The 23380-nt window shown below is 40.9% G+C and overlaps 3 protein-coding genes across 3 annotated transcripts in view; 2 read left to right on the top strand and 1 right to left on the bottom strand.

The window, feature by feature from the left end:
• LOC310873728 (rho GTPase-activating protein 26-like) overlaps positions 1 to 8932 on the bottom strand; it is a 182479-nt gene extending 173547 nt beyond the window's left edge. Inside the window, exons 1-4 of the mRNA XM_083786278.1 lie at positions 8847 to 8932; positions 8448 to 8539; positions 5547 to 5655; positions 3664 to 3716 (exon numbers count right to left, since the gene is read on the bottom strand). The gene's annotated coding sequence lies outside the window, so the exon portion shown is untranslated. The remainder of the gene's footprint in view (positions 1 to 3663; positions 3717 to 5546; positions 5656 to 8447; positions 8540 to 8846) is intronic.
• On the top strand, positions 5600 to 10477 carry LOC310878686 (low choriolytic enzyme-like; the record flags this gene model as incomplete). The annotated part of the gene is made up of 8 exons (XM_083793053.1): positions 5600 to 5668; positions 5847 to 5850; positions 6858 to 6935; positions 7214 to 7372; positions 8467 to 8587; positions 8879 to 9057; positions 9320 to 9401; positions 10336 to 10477. The coding sequence occupies 8 exons, from the start codon at positions 5600 to 5602 to the stop codon at positions 10475 to 10477; spliced, it is 834 nt and encodes a 277-aa protein (XP_083649179.1).
• A 5183-nt stretch (positions 10478 to 15660) lies between these two features.
• Positions 15661 to 22499, top strand: slc46a3 (solute carrier family 46 member 3). The gene is made up of 8 exons (XM_083774975.1): positions 15661 to 15798; positions 17184 to 17379; positions 18510 to 19475; positions 19679 to 19805; positions 19980 to 20099; positions 20242 to 20325; positions 21177 to 21333; positions 21975 to 22499. The coding sequence occupies exons 2-8, from the start codon at positions 17191 to 17193 to the stop codon at positions 22051 to 22053; spliced, it is 1722 nt and encodes a 573-aa protein (XP_083631101.1). The 5' UTR covers positions 15661 to 15798; positions 17184 to 17190; the 3' UTR covers positions 22054 to 22499.
• The last annotated feature ends 881 nt before the right edge of the window (positions 22500 to 23380 follow it).

The following is a 23380-nucleotide window of genomic DNA, read 5'->3' on the forward strand; positions in this document are numbered from 1 at the left end:
GTAAGGCTGGGACGAGGCTACCCGGAAGTAGTTAGTTATTCTGTGTGCATATAACCCATTGGCTATGACTGCCATCCAAAGTTTGTTGGCACCCCGGCCTGGTAGAGACCTACAGGCTACAGTACACTCTAACTTCACTTATCTAGTTTGAATCATGCAAGTTTAGATAAACCATGATATTTTAATGAGCCCCTTATTTAGGGAGGAGACCTGTTAAAGAATTGAATCACATTGCATTGACTTAAACCCATTAAAACCAGGAACGCATCCGCTTTAGATTTGTTTGCATTGTCTATTAAAAAATGGCAGATATACAAGCTCACAGCATGTCACTTTGTGCCACACTGCCAGCTTGTACATCTGCTTTTTTTTCTTTTTTTACATTTTTGAAAAGATTTCTAGCATTTGTAGATTCGGCCTCAATTCGTAATGGTTTCAAAATTGATTTTAAGCAGTTAGTGGTTACTAACTAATCAGATAAGAAATCAATTTATATAGGCTACTGTTGATGGTCGAACAGTTTGTGCATGCAGATACTTGGTTGCATGTTTAGCTTTCACATTTCCTGCCTATCTACTCTATAGTCATTGATCTACAGTATGTTTGCCATCACCTTGAAAACCCCAAAAGTAGGTATGTTATCGTTATATTGTACGTGAAAGGCAACACATGCTCTGGAATGCTGCCAAGTAAGATGCATTCAAGTTTTTGACACCGTGAACCACTCCATACTGGTTAACAAGCTTAAAGCTATTGGTTTTGATAGCACATCAGTGAGCTGGATGCAATCCTACCTGGAGGGGAGAGAACAGATGGTGGAGGTGAACGGAACACTGTCCCCTCCCCTCCCAGTGAGCTGTGGCGTCCCACAAGGAAGCATACTAGGGCCTTTACTGTTCCTAATTTATGTTAACGACATGACTTCAGCTTGTGACTGCAACTTGTTCCTGTTCGCAGATGACTCAGCACTGCTGGTCTCGGACAGGAACAAACTGCAGGTTGAAAAGACCCTGAGCTCTGGTAGAATCTGCACCTGGCTCGCTGATAACAAACTATCCTTACACCTGGGAAAAACTGAATCCATCCTCTTCGGATCAAATAGTAAACTCAGCAAGGCAGATGGCTTCTTGGTTAGAGTGGGTGACAATATTATCACACGAAAAGATCAAATTACCTACCTAGGTTCCATCCTGGAGGCCAATCTTTCCGGTGATAAAATGGCCACCAACGTAATAAAAAAAGTCAATCAAAGAACAAGATTCCTTTGCAGGATCTCCTCACTGGTCAGCAAAAACACCTTGAAGACCTTAACAGGAGCCCTCGTACAAGGTTTCTTTGACTATGCATCCACCTCTTGGTACCACAGCACCTCAAAGGCCCTTAAAACAAGGCTCCAGACCTCCCAAAACAAACTGGTCAGGCTCCTACTTGGCCTCACCCCCCGAACCCACCTCACCCCTGCCCACTTTGACAGGCTGGGATGGCTTAGGGTCGTCGACAGAGTACAGCATCTTGCAATGGGTCTGGTCCACAAGATTCGATACACCACCAAGATACCCATGTACCTGTCTAAATACTTCCTTAATGTAAACGAAGTCCACACCCACAACACCAGAGGGAGTGCAACAAACCATGTACAACCCAGATTCGGCACAAACAAGGGACTAAATTATTTTCGCTCCTATGCCACCAAAATGTGGAACGCCCTACCAACAGTCATTAAGACATGTGAATACTTTGACTCCTTCAAAGGGCACCTACGGATGGCTGCAATTCGAAACTGGCCTCTGTAAAATCTGAATCCCCCCCACCCCCCCCACCCCATTTTCCCTCACTGTATATTGTATCTTTTCCCTTTTTTGCTTCCCATATGATGAATTCCTGTTCTGTTCTTTAGCTACATAGAAATGTCTATTTGTATGTCTCTAAATGTTTGTATGTCTTTAAATGTTTTGATGAATTGAACAATGTGGACCCTGTTGTAAACAAGTGTAATGCTTAATTGGGTCGTCCACTCACAGTTGACAGTCTTTGTATTGAGTTTGTGCTTAAAATGTACTGTAAATTCTACAAACTGTTAATAAATATTTCAATCAATCAATCAATCAAGTTCATTGTGTGAAACATGAAGAGTACATATCACCACTGTCGGGCAGAAATCTCAAATGAATGTCATATTTTATACTTTTAAGTATTTATGTATTGTCATACCAAGAACTGGTTGAAATAGCCAAGCTTACAAACTGGCTAATTTCACAAATTCTTTAAAGATGGAGTGCCACCCTTTTTTTCCACCCTAAAACATGATCATCAGGTATTATTACAATATAAGGGGGAAGAACTTTTTCCAAAAAGTGTACAGTATTTGTTAAAATCATGCTTTTATGTGGACACGCCCACCAGTTCATTAAGTATGCCTGGTTTGCCTGATGGGTGGTGATCCACCTGAACTGAAGCCGCACCCACAGCTGTAGTTGTATGATAAAGGGGGAGGGGTTAGGGGAGGGGCTGATAGTGTGGGGTCACTATATTACTGTTTACTTCATTGGCCCGTTTGACTGTCAAGGGTTCAGCCTCCAAGAAGAAACCCTAAATACAAAGTTAATACACCATTGCACATAAAAACAACGCCAAAATTGTGGCACTCCATCTTTAATCTTTTGAAAACCCAATTGGCCTTTAATGTATGCCCAAAATAGGAAGGATATAGGTTGAAAGTGCTTAAGTCTGTGTGTGTTTTATAAATACAAATGTAACCCATTGTAGCAGCTAGGGATTCATATATTAATATTCTACACCAAACACATTAATCATATACTGTATGCTGGACAATGTACTGAACAAGGTAAGGTTCCCCAATGTGGTATGCCGGGTTCAGAATGAACAGAACCAGAGGCTGATGTTTTAACGCATCCCTCACCAACCTTAATCTGGTCAAACTAACGGGAGGTTGAACCTTAGGGCAATCCCTGGGAAATCATGATCCTAAAAAGTGGGCAGTTGATATAGGGTGAAGGCTTCAGGGCCTACTGGGTCCTCCAAACTAAACACAGCAAATAAACCAATCAAATGATCAAAACAATACCAATATGCATAACCAAAAGCAAATGAAGTAATTCAAGTAATCACAGCAAACATAATCTAATTCCAAACCATGCTGGCCCAGTATACACAAATGTCCTTAACATCACTATGGCACATGGGTGGCCCAACAAACGATCTGGTAAACCCAGTCTCAAATACAAAACAGTGACGGGTGGCCTGGGCCGTGGCTCAGCGGTCCAGGCACCTTGGCCGGTAGTCCAAGCCTGGCAGTGTACCGCGGGTTCGACTCCCGAACCCAGATGGCCCTTACTGCATGCATGTCACCCCCCCCCCCCCCAGCCTACTGTCTGTCCCTCTATAAAAAATATTAAATAAAAAGGCGAAAGCCACAAAAAAAACATTAAAAAATAGAAAACGTGAAAGGTTGTAGGTTTGGTTAGGTAGGTTAGTTGTCCTCCCAGTCAATATACTCAAGGCTGAGAGGCTCCCATTGAATACCCACACGAGTGGCTGTGGTTAAACCAGGAAAGGACCTGGAGGCTCTGGGAGTACTGAGGATGAACTCTCGAATTAACATTGTCCCCATGTCAAATACCCTCTTAAAACCCATTCCCCTACCTTACTGACTCCGGCAGCGTCCCAGCTCCCCCTCACAACACACCTGCCGAACACTGTAAATGGAATATAAAATGTCAGTAATTAAAATATATCCTCATAATCTAAATGAATTATCAAAGCATCAACAATTTTGTTCAAGTACTGTAGGCTGTACACCTCATGCCTCCATGCAGGTCCCCAAAAAACACTCGAATCAGGCTTCTGGCCAAACATGAGGCCGCAAACCGGGTCACCCCTTTTAAAGGGGCAGTGCTACACAATGAAAAGTATTAAGATCTGGTGACTTAATAACTACATTTGATTTGACCCATTGGAACACTCTTTTTAGGTTGAAAAGTAATGGTTTGAACTATAAAAGGTTTCCACCTGTCAACGACGATATACGTTTAAAGTGGTATTTCAATGTAAAACACTTCTGGGGTCATTGTAATGTGTTTTTTTTTTGGTTGCTTGATTCAATATTTAGATATTTGCTATTCATTTGATCAGCCCATTGTGATGTCAAACGTTATTTTAACCATAGATTAATTAGAAACACGTCCCTGGTTCTGGTGAGTCCCTAATGCCTAATGCATAAAGTGAAGGAAAAAAATTACAGTACATTTGAGTGCACACACACAAGCACACACATTTGTGTGCATGCACATTTGAAATGTTTATTTATGTCCACATAATGAGAAGTACAGGAATACCTTGTACAAAGAACATAAACACTGCCAGTGCACTTTGACAGCCAGTTACAATGTGCATGGACGGCAAAGCATCGTTACATACAGTACAGCTGACATGTCAGACACAGGACAGCAGACATAAATCATGGATAAAGGAAACAACGCTTCCTCCAAATTGAGCGGCTTCCTATAATGACTGAAAGTGAGCAGTACCTCGCTAACTGCTTGGCTCTCCTTTTGGAAAGGCTGGCCATTTTAAGCCCCTCACAACCAACTTATGCACATGCCCTAGGGGCTGCCAAAGATAAAAACTTAAAGTTTACACCTGTAGCCTAGCTGTTAGATGGTCTGCACTAGCTGCTGATACTTCAAGGTTGTCTTTATTTGTCTCCACACATTCCCTTGATAAAGTGCAACTAGTCAATAAAGTGCTTTTGGCAATCCCTGAATCTATGAGTCAGCACTTTGGTACACACACACACACACATACACGCACAGGTGCTTGTCTGCACATATGTGTTATTTCACACGTCAAGGACACATGTCCAGTACGTAGGGAATATTCCTCTCATCTTATCTGCACTGCAGGCCTTTATGTAAGTACAGTACAGTATTTAAACCACCCAGGGGCATCACCCAGACACCTGTTCCTGTTCTGTAAGCACCGAGGTAAGATCTCTGCTGCTCTCTTAACTATGAGAGCTTTTACCTGTTCTGCGTTTATTTAGTTTATTAGGTGCATTTATTTATACTGACTGAGATTCAAGATGTGTATTGTATTGTATTCTACTGTGTATTCAAGTTTCTTTATTAGGATAAACCCCTTGAGATGTACCAGCTGGGTCCCAACATAAATTCATGCCACGGTCGTTACATGTAGACAGAGCAGACAAAAACTAATCATATGGACAAAACAAAAACAAAACCAACACATCCAATAACCATTGTGAACCGTGAACCACATCATGGCATAACATCCAGTAATAACACATTGAACTATGTTCAATACAGTGGGTGCAAAAATAAAATAATAGTATGGTGGTGGCATATGGTATGATGGCTGGTTTACCGATAACAAGAACATACAACTTCAAAGTAAGAAGACAGTGCACGATGCTGTACGTTTAAAAACTGGGAATGAATCTGATGTTAGCCAGTAAATTATTCCAATCAGAACCAATCTGAGCTTTGAAAAAAAAAACGCATGCTTACCAATTTCAATTGTTGTACTGTTTTGTCTATCTGTCTGCAGGTCTGTTCCAGTCATGTTTGTGTCGAGGTTCTCCTGGGCTGTTTTGGCCCTGTTGCTGGTCACGTCTGCCTGGGCTGAAGAGGTTCAGTATGAACACACACCCAAATGATTTCAACATAATCACATTATTTCATACACATTTCTGTCTGGAGTCTTGAGTAGGAATTGCAAAAGGCAAATTTGCACGGTTATCACACTTTTAATTGTGCATTTCATTCATGTATTTCTCTTGTTCCACCCATCACTGTGGCTGTCTACAGGAAGGTAAGGCATCTATATGTCTCAGTACATCATATCATGTTATGTGCATGTCATTCATAACAAGTACTGTATCAGTGGTTCCCAAACTTTTCAGCCGTGCCCCGAAACAGAAATTAGATATTCCCCCAGGACCGAAACTAGTGAAAATAGCAGATCGAGCATTTTCACTACTCACTACTCTAATTCATGGAATTTCTTAGATCTTTCTTTTATTTCTTCATGAAATTACTGAAAAACAATCATTGAATTTAGTTTTTAATTCATGAAAAGTTTAGCTTTTTGGGAATGTTTTTTGAAAATGTTTTGAAATAATCATAACTGAAAACCAAATGTAGGGGAAGCAATAAATAAGGGGACCCAAAACAATGTTTAGGGTCCCCTTATTTCCCTTATATGTTTGGGAAACAGTGCTGTACTGTACATGATATGAATATTGTAGCTGTAAACATCTTCATCAATTGTGCCTAAAATGTAGCGTGGCATTAGCCAGACTGATGATGAGGATTCACTCACACGTTGCTCCACGTGAAGCCATGTCATCAGTCTGGCTAATGCCACGCTACATTTTAGGCACAATTGATGAAGATGTAATGCCAGTAATGACACTAATGCCAGGCTACCTAAAACAGACATGCCAATAGGGATTAATTTCACACTCATGTCATGATATCGATACGTAGAATTTTGAAGTAACTGTACTTTACTGGAGTATATTTCCAATTTTCAATACCCACTCCACGGCATCTCATCATAAACATTGTACTTTTTATTCCACCCCAATTATTTGAAAACTTTAGTTACTTTGTTGAATGAATAGTTGAATGAGTTTAGTTACTTTGTTGAATTTGATTATTATTACAAGTATGCATTAAACACTATACGATACGATACTTTGGCTATTTGAAAATAGCTACAAGTTCACAACGTGTTGCATTTTCAAAAGATTTTTATACGTTTTGGAAAACTTGGGACATTCTGTATCCAGTGCTTTTTTCATTTGCGTTGTGCAGATGCTGCTGTCATTGAGGAGGACACTTCTGCTGAACTATCAGTAGGAGAGATTCTGGAGAGAGCCAACAGAAACCGAAGTATGCAACGCACAACACAATTACACACTATGACTTAATTGACACCAGTGGTGGAAAGTACATTACAAGTACATTTACTCAAGTAATGCACTTACCTTTGAGGAATTGTTAATTTACTGGAGTGTTTAAAAATGTCAATACTTTTACAACTACCACTACAATGATGAGTATTATTAACATAAAAAATATTATCATGATTATTATTAATTAATTATATGTTTGCGCTGTCCAATTACACACTCTCTCTCTCCCCCCCCCCCCCCCCCCCCCGTATATAGTCCGTGACACTGACGAGCCTGAGCTGGTTGAGCTAGACATCGCTGTCTACTCAGAGGCAGAGAAGAATGCTGATCCCTGCACCTCTAATGGCTGTATGTGGGGAAAGTGGACCGACGGAAAGGTCTACGTGCCTTACTACATCCAGACCAACCAATACTGTATGCACCACGTGTTTACTTCCTTCCTTTACTTTATTAAATGTATTACATATATATGTATGTATGTATGTATGTATGTATGTATGTATGTATGTGTGTGTGTGTGTGTGTGTGTGTGTGTGTGTGTGTGTGTGTGTGTGTGTGTGTGTGTGTGTGTGTGTGTGTGTGTGTGTGTGTGTGTGTGTGTGTGTGAGTGCGTGCATGCGTGCGCTAAAACTGAATCACTAATATATCATCTTTATTTCAGACAGAAGTTCATAGCACATAAAATTAACATACAATAACATAAGAGACATATAACATGGGAAAAGGATAAAAGTAATAATAATAATAAAAAGAAGTACAGGTAGTGCAATAAAAGTACTATAGTGCCTTCTTACCTAATCAGCAGCAGGCTGCTGAGTCAGTGCTCCTGGACGTGACCTGGTGACAGCTCTTGATAGGGTTTGTTAGTGCCACTATGATGCTGTTGTTACACACTTCCAGGAGTTGCATAAAAATCAGTTGCCTTAAAGGGATTGTGACATTAAAAGTTTTGGAATTGTTCTTTTTTAGGTTTTCTAAGCTCAATTGCACCCAAAAAACCTGAACTTTTAACATTCAGTAGACTTTCTGTGGTCTGGGGTTTTCTGGCTCAAACAGGTGCTCTGATTTGCCGGCAGTTTGTGATGTAAGAGCCTGCAAATCCCATATATGTCAATGGGATTTGCCAGCAGATGTCACTGTTTTCACTGTCTTGCCTGCTTTCATTGTAGCTCAAAAGGCTTCCAAACCCCAAAGAAAACTAAGACCACAGAAAATCCACTGAATGTTCAAAGTTCAGGATTTTGGGGTGTAATTGAGGTCATAAAACCTAAAAGAAAAACTAAAAACTAAAAATGAATGTCATAAAACCTTTAACAAAGCCTGACATTGCCAACAGAAGTAAACAACTGAATAATATCTAACAGACTCCATTGTAGATAATTGTGATTGTGATTGTTCTTAGTTCCTTCTACAGGTAGTAGGCTATACCAGCTGTCTCTAAGCAGGCATCCCTTCCATGTGGTTTAATAAAGTTGAAGTGAACTTGAACTTGTTCTTGTTGTTGTCAGCCTCTCGTGAGAAGGCCATCATCGAGCGTGGTCTGGAGTCCTTCACCTCGTTCTCCTGCATCCGCTTCAGACCCTACAAGAACGGAGACAGCGACTGGATCAGCATCGAGAACAGAGGAGGGTAGGACACCACCTTTTCATGTCGTGACACTGGTTTAAAATGGATGAATGTGACACGTCTTCATATGTGGTCTGGGGCGATAGTTTCAAAATGTTCATTCGTTTTTTTAAATGTTATTATTACCTTTTCACTTTATTTTTTCAATTCCAGTTATTTTTAGTTTGTTTATAAGTGGGTTTGTTAGTTTAATTTGATTTAGTCCCTGTTAAGCTAGTGGTTATATTAAGATGTTTGGCTTTAGTATAGTATGATTGATGACCAGGTTGTCTGCATGTGTCTGTGTTGCTATAGTTGCTTCTCCGCCATTGGCCGTCGTGGACGTGGTCAGACGTTGTCTCTGTCTCGTCAGGGCTGCTTGTACCACAACACCGTCCAGCACGAGCTGCTCCACGCCCTGGGCTTCAACCACGAACAGACCCGCGGCGACAGAGACAACCACATCCGAGTCGCCTGGGAGAACATCATCGAGGGTAAGAAATACTGTATAATGACTAAATCATCATTGGTGGTAAGACCTGACGCATCATCAGTGGTAACTTAAATGTAATGTAACTTAAACCAATGGTTCTTAAACATTTATGTCAAGGATCCCCAAATGTATTGAGCCACGGACACCCATCTGAAAATCCCCATACAAGACTGTTAAAATGTTTCCAAAATGTTTCAGATTAAAACTGTAGAGCGTCTGTATTTCTATGCTGCACATCTAGTGAAATCAGTTCTTTTTTTCAGACATGAAACACAACTTCAACAAGAAAAACACGCTGAACCAGGGCACTGGTTACGACTACAACTCTGTCATGCAGTACCATAAGTATGTATCATTCACTGTTGGCTGAATTGAAATGCGGCATAGAACACTGTTGTAAATCTGACAACATATACATAGGGTTTAATGACTTAAACACTACATAAACACTATAGTTCATTGGGGTCTTCAATATTTTTCAGGCCATGGACCGCTTAGCTGAGAGAGAGAGAGAGAGAGAGAGAGAGAGAGAGAGAGAGAGATGAAGCAGGGAGCCCCACTACATATTGGATTCATGTTAAATGTGTCTTTTCAGACATTTAATGACTTAAATGTCTCAATACTTCGTAAACTTGACTTTTGGCTCTGTACTTGGTCTGCACTCTTTACCTTGCACACCAAACCTCTTTGCCGAAAATAGACGATCTACAAGCTCACAACAAGTTGCAGACCCGTTAAAAAAAAAGTATCAATATTGCAATATAGAACTAAATTTACAAAAATGTACAAAATTTACTTCAGTTATTTTAAGGTATTGGCATCAAAATATACTTAAAGTATCAAAAGTAAAAGTATCATTGTACAGAACATAGTACGTAGTACCTAGTAACTAAAGTATTCTACAATTGAAGAAACTCCAGTAAACTCATTCACTTTAAAGGTATATTCAGTGATTTCACTTAATTCAAATATCACTTATTTTTTTGTTTTGTTGTGATAATGTGATTGGACGAAAGGCTGGGTCCCACAGCCAAAAACGAAACCTAAGGTTTTTTGAGTGAAATCACTGAATATACCTTTAAGACTTCGCTGCTTCACAGTAACTCCCTCCCAGCATGTGCTGAAATGAAAGCCTGTGTGTGTGTGTGTGTGTGTGTGTGTGTGTGTGTGTGTGTGTGTGTGTGTGTGTGTGTGTGTGTGTGTGTGTGTGTGTGTGTGTGTGTGTGTGTGTGTGTGTGTGTGTGTGCGTGTGTGTGTGTGTGTGATGTGGTTTCTTCAGGACTGCCTTCTCCAAGAACAACCGCCCCACCATGATCCCCATCCCCAACAGCAATGTGGCAATTGGGACTGCCAAGCAGATGGGCAAGAGCGACATTGACAGGCTGAACAGGCTCTACAAGTGCTGTGAGTACGCTGGCTAACATTTACAGAATGTTGCTTTATGTTTTCAAATATGATTTAGGCTAATATATTATTGGCTGTGTTGACTGTACAACTGTAACTACATTGGACATCACATGTCTCGTTGCTGAACTTCACGTCACAACATTCTTTTCCGTGTCGTTTAGAAAGAACTTGTGAACTTCCTCCACCATGCAGAGCGGACTGATGAAGGAACTCTGCTTGGAAGTACCAAACGCCACTTGAGTTTTTCATCAACAATAAACCTGACTCATGAAGCATGAAACATTTGTTTCTGCCTCATTATTCAATGAAATGATTTCATCTTTATGAAGCAGTAAACTGTGTGAAAACCTGCCACTGGAAACTGAAAAAACGATGAGTACTCCTTGTATGTCGTTGCTGTCGGGCAGAAACCTATTACTATATCTATATTCTAATGTTTTGTGTCTCTTCATAAATGAATGCCCTATACTTAACGATCATATACTACAGCGGCACACAAAAGCTTCTCGTTTGATCTGCTTGTAGATCTGCTACTTTTTCTGTTTTTGAATTTGAATCCGGTTTGAAAACAGTTTTGGACATTTTGAGATCCAAACATCCATATAACGAAGGAATGTTCAGATATTTGAGGCCAGCCCTAGTATGTACAGTATGTAACAAAACTCACTGCATTAGGAAAGTCACTCATTCAACAATCTGCATCCTTATTGTAAAACACGCTTTACATAGATTGTGAATTACATTCACCCATTCATGCACCAATAGAGGAAACCATGCAAGGCACCAACCTGCTCATAGGGAGCAATTAAGGGTTCAGCGTCTTGCTCAAGGACACTTCGACATTATTAAGTACTGGGGGAGCCCGGGTTCGAACTGGGAACCTTCTGGTTTGGGAGCCACTGCCGACCCTTTGTCTTAACTCCTGTACAAAATGGACAGCTATAATATGCATTCTTCTAAAGTGTAGAATTTGATACATTTTCAGACACTGTTGGAATAGTAGCATGGATTTACACTGTACTGTGTATTTTTAAATAACATTTACGAAGTGAACACTTATGGTTATAGATGTGACGTGTAAATGGCTCAATTGAATAACAACATTGCTGTAATTTGCATCACTTGAGTCCCAGTTTCAATGTATTGATTTATAAACAGTATGCAGGCAAATGGTTTGGGATACTTGGACAGTGGTTTATCTGAGTTGAGTTGCTTAAAGTAACTTTGACTATTAACTTTATCTGACTAGTGACTTTGTCTGTCTAGTATTGTTTCACTGGGGAAACAGAAAACAGGGTCTCAGCAGCATGTGGTGTTTGTTACAATGGCAAAAGAGCTTGTGGGCTGTTCTCTCTCTCCTTTTATACTAGTTGGTGATTTTATACTGGCCCAGGTGTGTCACAATCTCCATGACACGCCTCCAATCTCTACTGCCACTCCCACCATCCATCATCAGCACTGGAAAACACTAACAGTGGATTATACACAGACCAAAACACCACTAGGGCCACATAGGACCGTAACACAGAGCTCAAGCAGTTTTATGATACCACAGCATTAAACGGTGGGCCATGCTGACTGGCATCATTTCCACAGACGATTCATCTCACCCAGGCATCACGTTGAAGTGATTATGACCTACCCGTTGTTGGTCTTCTAGATATGGCTCCCTTGCTGCTATACGCTACAGACATGTGGACGTGATGAAAGCACTGACAAAAATAGCTCTAATGAGCGTGGTGAAGCAGCGGGATTGAAGAAAGCAATGGAAAATGTAGTTTCATTTTTCTAGTGGTTCTCCAGACAAGACAGAGTGTTAATGCCGTCTCTAAATTACTCCAAACCAAAGACATGGAAATGCAGAAGGCCTCGAACTTGCTGGAGAATATGATAAAGGTCTTGTCTGAGTACAGGAGACAGACAAATGGGGAGCTCAGAATACCTTAGAAAATACAAGAGTAGAGTAAGAAGAAAGAAACATCATTTTGACGAGCTGTGTGAAGATGAGCGACTATCCAATGCAGAAAGCTATTTCAGAGTTAATATTTTCAATGCCAATCTGGACATAATCAACCAGCTGTCCCAAAGATTCATTAGTATGCGCGAGACCTCTCTCATGTTTGAGGCTCTGCACCCCATGACCCTCCAGCATGCAGGCGACGATGAGCTATATGAAAAGGCAAAACGTCTATCTGACCACACTATACAACAGGGACCTAGCAAATGACTTCCCCACTCAACTCCTGTCAATCAGGGTCTGTTTTAAAGAAGAGATTGCTAAGGAGTCCTCTCAGTGTTCCAACTTGCAAAAGTGCTGTTTGTGGATCTTCAGTCTATCTGTCCGCTTTATGCCGCTGCACCTTGTCAGTGCGGAGAGCGCTCTCCGTGGTGCTGAAACCTTTTTTTCCTGTTGTATTCCACTATTCCAGGAATTTCCAGAATTGTAGCGTGTGAGAGATGGGATCTGTCACGGGGCAGCCCGTGCCCTCTTAGACAATATCAAGGACCTTGCAAATAGACCACACAGTTAAGTCAACTTGATCAATTGACCAACAGCTGGACTGGAAGTAACGGTTATATATATATATTGTACACATGGCATTTTTAGTAATTAACACAATGGTTGAAAGAGTTTTAAATGTTTATTTGTATTTATTGACACTGAAGTTGCATTGGTATGTCTGTCACCTGTCTCCCCTCTGTAGTGCTGGCACATACTGTAATAATAATAATAATAATAATAATACATTTTATTTATAAGGCGCCTTTCAGGGCACTCAAGGTCGCCGTACAGATTAAAAGCAGTACAAGAACACAGAACACTGTAGAGCAGGAGGGGTGTTTGTTCCTGTCTGTATTCTGTTTGGTCTTGTTTATGTTAGGTTCTCTAAATGAATTGGACCTGTGAAATAGTTGAGTGTTTGTATATCTTGTATTCCTTTAATGTATATAGTAATGTGGAAGAATTACTCATATAGTTAGCCGTGTGGCGAGTTAACTAATGACCACTTACTTAATTAAAGGATGGTTTGCCCTACCTGTTTAAGAGCAGGCTTGCTGCAGGTGGATGCAGTTCAGTCTCACTTGAGGCTATAGGTAGGAGACAACAGGGGAGAACTGCCAGCCAGGGAAAAGCCTGTACCAGTTCCTGCTTGTCTCTTGATTGTATATAGTTTTTCACGTGTTTGTTTTGTTTTATTGGAATGTTGTTCAGGCCAGTATTATTTATTTGTTGACTCGCACTGCACTTTCAAGGTAAATAAAAAGCATAAAAAGTACTTGTGGACCCTATACTCCCTGGAGCCTCCGGCCAACAGCCAGCATTATCACAGGATCATAGGAGAGAGAGCGATGGGAGACCCATGACCCAGCTTGGCTTCACAGTAGAAGAGAAGACAAAAGCAATTTGATCATTCTTTATTTTCGCCAGAAAAAAATCCCTGGCCATACGACAGAGATATCTATGTCCACACACAAACGCAGAAACGCATTGAACACAGGATAAAATCACTGCAGTAGCAGGTTTCAATTGTAGGCTATATTTATATTTACACTTATGAGGTGCCAATCATATTTTTTAATGAAGGAATAAGTACTTATGAAGGAGTACATAAGTACTTATGAAGTACTTATGAAGGAATAAGTACTTTTAAAAGCCACCTAAATTTTGAGTGGAAGTATATGTTTCTTTCATTGTCTGTCAGCATGTCACACCATGTGCGTAAATCTCCAGATCCCGACTCTCGACTTTTGTCTCCATATAATTTCAAAATGATAGACACTTTACCATTGCTCTGGCGACTTGGCAAGTCCTGCACAGAAATTAATAGCTTAGTCAGACCGCTATAGAAGTGTCCACAACCAGTTGTGAGCTTGTAGAGTGGCTATATTTTCAAGCTGTATGTCACGTTATAATGGGGTACACCCCTCCATTCCGAAACAACGCTCACCACAGCAGAGAAGCACAGCACAGAGAAGTTTGCACATGCACATGAAGGGTTTGTGGATTTATATGTGTGTGGGGGGAAAACATTATTTGTAGATTAGTTTTTTGTTTGTAAACATTAATATTTTTTGCAAAGTTTAAGTGTGCCTTTGAAACTGGATGTGAAACAAAAATACAAAACACATATTTGAAACACAAATGTGAAACACAAATACAAAACACAAATTTGAAACACAAATGTATACAAAACACAGATGTGAAACACGGATACAAAACACAAATCTGAATTTGTGGATACAAAACACAAATGTGAACCTGTGAGTTCACTCATGTGAGTTGCAAATCTGAACTTGTGAGTTAAAAATCTGTGATCGCGACTGTGAGACTTTTGAGACTGTTCTGGCTCCATAGCACACTGCCTTGAGTTGTCTGCCTGAACCTGCTCAGCAGGCTTTGCATCATTTGAAAAAGCACTGCATACTATAAACACTTAATTGAACTGCATTGTTCGCTCAGAAGAGAGCAGCAGTAATCTCAAGCATTGCAACTACTGTAAATGCTGAGAAGATGGGTGTGGTCTATTAACTCCAGACAGTGGTGGAAAAGGTACTCAATTGCTTTACTTAAGTAAAAGTACCAATACTGCAATTTAGAAGTACTTCGTTACAAGTAAAAGTACAGAATTTAAAATGTACTTTGCCATTTCAACAAGTTCAAAATGTGTACAAAATCTATTGAAAATAGCCGATCGGCTATTTTCAAATGGCCGAAATGTATAGCGTTGAAGTGGTTAATGTATGTTTTCTAATCAAAATTAAAATCTCCAAAGTAACTATAGTAACTAAAGTTTTCAAATAATTGTAGTGAAGTAAAAGTACACATTTTGGCTCTGAGATGTAGTGGAGTAGAAGTAAAAGTATTGGAAATTGGAAATACTCAAGTAAAGTACAAATACCTCGAAATTGTACTCAAGTACAGTACTTAAGTAAAAGTACTTAGTTACTTTCCACCACTGCTTAACTCAAAACAATGTGATGGAACACAAACTAATAAAACTTCCTGATACCTAGTTGTGCAAGGATGTTGTGCATTGAAAGTAGCAGATCTACAAGCTCTTAATGTGTTGTTCTACCTTCTATCCATCTCCAAGTCCCTCCCTCTCCCTCTCTCCCTCTCCCTCTCCCTCTCCCTCTCTCTCGCTGAGCAGTGTGTTCATAGCAGCACAGAAACGTGTCACCACTTAGCACTAGCACAGGTGTAACACACCGCACACACCTCACCACGGCAACAACATTCCCTGGCCTGGTGTATCTAGGGGGGGGAATCAGTGGCGAGATGGTACATTTTCCACCTGACAAACAGAGACAAGAAGTTGCAGTAACATCCGAGGTAAATTATAATTTTTATAGACCAAATTAATTTCTCTGCTCTGCATATGCTATATTAATCCACCCACCAGTTTCACTTGACATTGTTTGAAGTGAGTCATGTCAATTTCTTTACAACTTGTATTGTGTTGCTTTGTTTAGCCTAGCCGCAATTTGCAACTCTAGATTTATTTTTTACAATGGGATGAATCTATAGAGTTGCAATACCCTCCATTGCCTCCCCACTCATCCAATTGCGTTTGCGATCTGCTTGTCTTACGACGTTAAACTCACCAACATTGCAGCTGTAGCCTAGTCCAAATTTGAATAATCCTCTTTCAATCTGCCGAGTTTAATTTTGAATAGCATATAGGCCTAGCCTATGTGAGAAGAGTTGACTTAATGTGTACTATATAGCCTATATAATGGCCTGTCAAATGTACATAGCCCTCAGAATAGTTCCTCTTTAGACCAAATGATGCTTATTGCATGTCAACCAGTTTGGCCACGGCCAGCATCAGGTGTCAGCACCTGTTTACATTTAACATAATTAAGTATAGAGAGAGAACACTGTCCCTGACCCTTGCATGCATATTTTGTGCTCAGGCTAAATCGTAATCTGTTGTAACTGTGCTAAACTACAGTATCAAAATATTTAGATATACCTCGGTACACTTATTCATGTATTATGGGAGTGCCCTAGGGTACAGACGCTATGGTGTGCTATTCATGAGAATATAATGCAAATCACAAACCAGGATATTCCTTATAGCCTACACTGGCTCTCTTTATTCTGGGTGATCCATCGCCACTTTATAACACCTTCCTGCACCTCTAGCTGACTGGATTCAAACAGCATTAATGGTGGGCAGGAAGATCATTGTTAAGGAATGGAAGTCTTTTTACCATCAGCACATGTATGGTTCACTCAGCTCGGTACTGTGGCTGCTTTGGAGAGGTTATCCTTTAAGATGAATAATCAGTTGGATAAATATGATCTGAAGTGGGACGTGTTCCTCAGTCATGTTGCAGGTCCCTTGGTGTGATCCATGGTCAGGCAATGCCCTCTTGATTGTTTATTGTATTACTACACATTATGATACGGTTGATGATGCTGCGTTTGGTCGTGTAAATAATGTAAACTATTTTCCTTTTTTTTCTCCTTTTTTTGTTTTTTTTGTTTTATCTTATCTATCTTAATTGTCTATCCATGAATACGTACTCTGCTGTTGTTGCTTGTGTTTGTATTGTAGGTCTTATGTTTTATGTGTTTGTAAAAAAATCTAAAATAAAGTACTGATCATAAAATAATATATATATTTAGATATGAATGTTTAGTTCCTGTGCAATAATTATCAGGTATGAAGAAGTAATTATCTGTTTACTTTTCTTTCTCTGCTGGTCAAGGTGCATCATGGGCTGTGTCTACCTGATAGAGCCCGTGATCGGGATATATGCATTTGCCATGTTTATGACCTACCCTCTGCTGCAGCAGTTCGTCTATAGGAGAATGTGGCTGCAGCTCAGTGGTGCCCCCTACCCTATAGAGGAGAACAACACCCGCTGTGCAGACAACTCCACAAACCTGACTTCTATACACGTGGTGAGGAAGTGTGTGCATGTGACTGTGTCTGTGGTTCTCAGGTTAACTCGGGTTCCTCATTGCTTGCACACCACAAAACAGGTCACTGAAACACTGTTACACATCTCGATATGTAAACGGCAAATATCGTATCGTTTTGCAATGAAAGTAATCGGTATCGAATCGTTTTGCAATACTATTAGTACTTGTGTTCAGTCAAGGCGTGGGTTTGTCCATGTATTCAAATACAATCTCCATCTATTTGCCAGAGAATCACTGTTTACTTATTACATGCTATCTCAATCTCAGAGCTAGGTTATAGGTGCAGCAGCAGACTATTTCTTTTCACCAAAGTGTAGGAATTACAAACATTTCAAAAAGGTAGCACACACCCAAAAGGAGGGGGGCTGTATTTGATCATACTTGTACTGTACAGTGAAATGTCATGGGGCTATGAAGAAAAACAGTATGGTGTTATCCTTGCTGTTGAATAGAATGAATCGTTGGTCCAATGCCAGGCCTACAATGGTAATCTGAACCCCATCTTCAACAATAGGAGTAGGTGTACTTTACCTTGCTTTGTTACCTGACCATGAACAGCTTTGTTTGTTCAGTACAGCTGGGAAATGTTGCCCTGGATTACTTTTGAGCCATTATCATATTCATTCAGTAGGGTTCAAAATGGTATTGTCTGTGTGCCTTCATGCTCCTCAGTCTATGGCCCCAAAATGTTTTAGTAACCTTATGGCCTTTCTTCTAGCACCAACATAGTGGCCAAAATATGTCCACTATAAATTATATCTCAAAATGTAATGGACAGACTGTCCAAAAATAAATTAATAATGCAATAAAGTTCTGAGTGCATTATGCTCCATGCTAAATTAACTCTAAACTATCTTATCCTTTAGCACCACACAAAATATCAACTTTTCACACACAACATATAATAGGCAGATTCCAGTTTTTCACCACCACCCTTCAGCAAATCTCCAGTTGGGTGTAAAGAGCAACGGGTTGCTAGCGGTGCTTTTAGACTCGTAATAGTCTTGTTCTGAATGTCCCTGCTTGTCTCACTTGTTGTTCTCACCACAGCTCCGTCTTTATTCCCCTTTTCTTCTAATATTCTCCTCTTTTCTTCCTCCCGTCTCCAGGCTGTCCAAGAAAAGGCATCTCTCTTCCACCTGTATGCCCAGCTGTGTTTCATCTTCCCCAGTCTGGTCTCTGCTCCTCTCCTGGTGTCCTACAGTGACATCTGTGGCAGGAAGGCCGCCATCATCGCCCCCCTGGTGGGAGACTGTCTCTTCGATCTTTGTTACTGTATTGTCAGTGCCTTCTCCCTCGATCTGAACCTCTTGCTGGGAGCTTCTGTCATCAGTGGGCTCCTAGGGGGCCCCACGGCACTCATTGGAAGCTGCTTTGCCTACGTGGCTGACCGCTGTGAACCAAGACTTTCAGCCGTAGGTGGAGGTGAGTCCAGAGGAATTTCCGAGGAGAAAACTGAGAGAAGTGGAGATATTTATGCAGTGATCGCTAGCACTGAGGGACATGGACATATAGAAAAGGGAGGGTGTGAAACTAGAAGGTGCCACGAGTTAAATCCACCATGTGAAGAGCGAAGGGTTCGAATTCGAGAGGCCAATGATTGCGATGGGAGCAGAGACGATGGTGTGGGCCCTGTTTATGCAGGCAGAGACGAAAGGGGTCGCACGGTGAGAATGGCCAGCCTGGACATGATCATGGGGATGCTGACTGGACTGGCGTCTCTATGCACTGGCTTCTTCATCCATGCCGCAGGCTTCACCTGGCCCTTCCTCACCGCCACCCTGCTCCACCTCATCAACCTGGCCTACGTGCTCTGTGTCCTCCGAGAGTCTCTGAGCCTCACTCCGGCTGCGCCCTTGCCTTCGTCAACAGCCTTTCGTTCCTCCTCCACATCATCTTCATCATTCTCGTTGTCCTCGTCGGGCTCGTCTTCGCCGGAGGCCGGCAGCTCCCGCTTTCCCCAACGAGCGGTGCTGATGCGTCAGCTGAAAGGAATGTACCTGGTGCTCACATCAGGGACTCGCCGGAGGAGCATCACTCTGGGATTGATGCTCACAGCTTTTGCTCTCTATAAGGTAAGTCAGAATGGCTCAATACAGCTGGTATTTTAAAACCCAGCCACCCCACAAAATATATTTGATTAATTTCCATTATAAATGTAAAGTTAAACATTTCAAAAAGTATTAAACATAATATAATAATTATGGGACAAATAACTTGATTGGCAGTGTGCACAAGACATTTAGCAGTGATTGGTTTATCTCCCTGTCTGTCTCAGGTGTCTGCTCTAGGTGGTATGTCCATCTTTATCCTGTATGAGTTGAATAAACCCTTATGTTGGAGTGAGGTCTTCATTGGCTATGGTTCAGCCATCAGCACGCTTATCCACTTGGGCAGCTTTGCAGGTGAAGTGTTGAGTAGTAGTGACAAAATTAGATGCACACAAAGGGCTTACAGAACCAAACTGCAAAAACGAATGTGTTTAATGTGTTATCTGAAGTGAAGTGTGAATGCTGGTATTACAGAACCCAAAGTGGAATCAGGTGTCAGTGTACTGAGTAACATTCAACCCCATACAGGTGTCACTGTACTGTCCCGCTGCCTCCAAGACACACACATTGTGCTTCTGGGTCTGCTCTCTGTCAGTGCAGGTCTACTCATGGCGTCTTTCGCAAAGACCACACTCCTTATGTTTCTGGGTGAGACGATGTGTGTCTGTCTGTCTGGTATTTACACATATATTGTAATAGGGAAGAAAAGTCACATGGTGTCATACGCTGATGCAAACATGCAGTCACAGTAACAGCTACAGTGTGTTCCCTGTTTGGTGTCGCTCCACAGTGAGGCTGCCACTGGTCCTTTCCTCCATGCCTACACCTGTTCTCAAGTCCATGATGTCAAAGGCAGTACTGAGCTCTGAACAAGGTAAGAACACTGACTGTACGCTATACAGTATGTGGAGTCGGGTTGATCCCTCCACTGGGCACCTTTTCATTGGAACTGGAGGTGAAACCATAGAGGGTTGGTTCTAATCCCACAGGCCCTGAGCTGACACCCTTAAAGATGCAATGATTTATTTGGCTTATTATTAATAAATAGTATTATTGCGACTGTAGGTCACCGTGTCACGCCTCCATATATGCTAAAGTGGTCAGGAGGTGCATGCACATCCCGGGTAAATTCAACGGGTGCTCGAACTAAAAAGAACAGACTGAAAAAGGAAGAATAAGTCTGCACACCGTTTTGACAGCTCCCCAAAAACTTTATTTACCAAGGCGGGGTAAACACACAACGTTCCTCTGTGGCCTTCGTCAGATACCTGATACGATGATACGTGTGTATGAGGCCTGAGAGGGAGAGAGGGAAATTGTGAGGGGACTTTCTTGCACTATATGCCAAGAAAACTGATGGTTAAACAGACTAGAGTAGACCATCCACCTCTAAAACGGAAGGATACTTGCTGAAATAAGTAATTCACGTTAGGAAAGGCTTAACACCTATTTTAATTTCATATACAAATTATATATTTTACAAATTTAAATAGTTAATTCACAAATGCATTTGAGCTGACATGTACTTTTTGTGGTGAAAGTTTCACCACAACAAGTACTTACTAAACTCAAGAGATTATCATGTGTATGGCTGTACGTTGGCATTGGTATCTATCAGTGCGGACACTGTAATGTACATTAGCATTTATCACATACCCAGCCTTATTTTTCCCTGGGCTTGACATACAGCCTGAGGTAATAACCTTTACTCCCTCTGCGCTTCAGGTGCGATGTTTGCGTGTATTGCATTTGTGGAGATGCTGAGCATTGGGGGGGCATTGGCTGTGTTCAACGGCATATACGCCGCCACAGTTTCCTGGTTCTCTGGGTTCAGCTTCCTCCTGGCTTCTGGTCTTGCCATCATCCCTGCTGTTTTGATTAGGTGAGTGGGATCACATACAGTATATCATCAGTGAATCAACATGGTTGGAGGCACTGTATACCTGTAGGACTTAAGCTTTGTGGGGAAGCAGACATTGTTCTAGTCCAATGCATGTTGAAAATGACAAAACAGACCCAAACAGAATCACATTTTGAAAAATATGAATGTAATGGCTGGGTCACTGACATGGCGTTCATTTCTTTGTGTCCATATGGTTTAAAAATAATAATTACAAACCAATACAACCAATACTTATCATTTTGAGGACATTGTAAAATGTCAGATTTTATTCTGTATTGATAGAATGTTTGAAGGAACAAATGTAAACTTTACCAAATAATTCAACTTGTTTAAAACACCCTATCACCCTATCATCTAGTTGGACATGATCTCCTTGACAGCATTGAGAACACTGCCTGTCCTCTCTGTGTCTGCTGCACATTAAGACTTGTATTTATTATTCACCGACCCGTGGTCAAAAATCCTGCCGTGGTGTACTGTACTGTCTATTTTGGGGACATTCTACCAGATGCATGCATTTTCACTTCTAAAAATCGTGCAGAAACAATATCTTGTGTATATAACTTATAGTATGTGAATTGACAGCTCAAGTGATGAATTGACTGTTGTGTTATCTCCAGAGCTCTAATGAGTTTCCATGTGGCTGTGGAGGAGGACATGACCAAACTTACAGATGAAGAGGAAGATCATAAGATGTAGAGGCGGAGAGTGGCAGAGAGACACTGCAGCTCCCTCAGTGGGACACAACAGAACGCCAGGCCCAGCACACATGCACCTGGGTGCAACTAACAATGCTTGAGCTGGTGTACTTTGTCTTGGAGTACTGTAAAGGGACAGTTCACCCGAATCACCCCCCAAAAATACTTATTTTCTATCAATTAAACGCCCCACCAAGCCTTGAATCATGGAGATTTTTGTTTTTACTTTTGTAACATTCCTGAGCTAATAATTTGATGACTTGCGGAATATCCAGTAGGAGACTCAATGGTTTAGGAATGTGACAAAAACAAAAGGCTCCTATGGGGTGAGTAATCCATAGAAAGAAAAGAAAGATATTTTTTGTGGGTGAACTTCCCGTTAACAAAATAAACAACAGTTGGTGGTGCGTGCCCAAAGGTGCCTTGGTGAGGAATAGTACATCGGTTGCCTCTACTTACTCAGGCAAGTGTCACGACTCACCAGACACTGTATTATGATGTTCATGTTATAGCCTATCTGAAAAACATCAGCAGGACAAGTAAATTTTTTTAGGTAACACCCAACTCACAGGAATTGAATTGATGTCATAGGACTCAAAGCTGCCATCAATCTGAGCAGAAGAACCTCATCTAGGGCCTTCAAAAGGTGCATGTCTACTAGTGCTCTTGTGTTGCTCTATTGAACGTTTTGACTTCAAAACGTCAAAGTACTCCAGGAATGAAATGCATTAAGTCTGGAGACTCAAAACTGGAACCTCTGAGCACAGATCTCTGCACCCAAACACCGTCACAGCCAACAGATCTCTCCTAATGCTAATAATGTATTGTTTTCTTCTGTGGATGGACATGTTTGTTTCTATAATAAAACTCACATGTAGCATTTATCCTTCTGACAGCCTCAAAACTACTACTACATACTATAGTACTATATAGTATGTCGTTTTTCCTGATTTATCAACTTTTTTAATGGTTGAAAATCATGAAGAAAAAAAAAACGACATACTAAAGTATGTAGTTTTTCATACTAAAGTATGTCGTTTTTCATCATTGAATCATGAAAAACGACATACTAAAGTGTCAGAACAGGTCAGCACCATATATGTTGAACTAAGGGTTTGAGGACAGATGTAGAGTTGCTTTCCGGCTCCATATATGCAGATCTAGGTGATGAGTCTTCTCCTGGCTATCCAGGGGTTTGATGAGGTTTTTTGCAGGTTTTTCATAGTAATCTGCGACCTATGGTCGCAATTAAAATCACGGAAAAAATTATTGAACATAAGACCTTTTTCAATATTCATTTAATATTAAATATATTAGAGTAAATAATT

The sequence above is a fragment of the Protomyctophum parallelum genome (assembly GCF_964188405.1).
Source record: "Protomyctophum parallelum genome assembly, chromosome: 1".
NCBI lineage: Eukaryota > Metazoa > Chordata > Actinopteri > Myctophiformes > Myctophidae > Protomyctophum > Protomyctophum parallelum.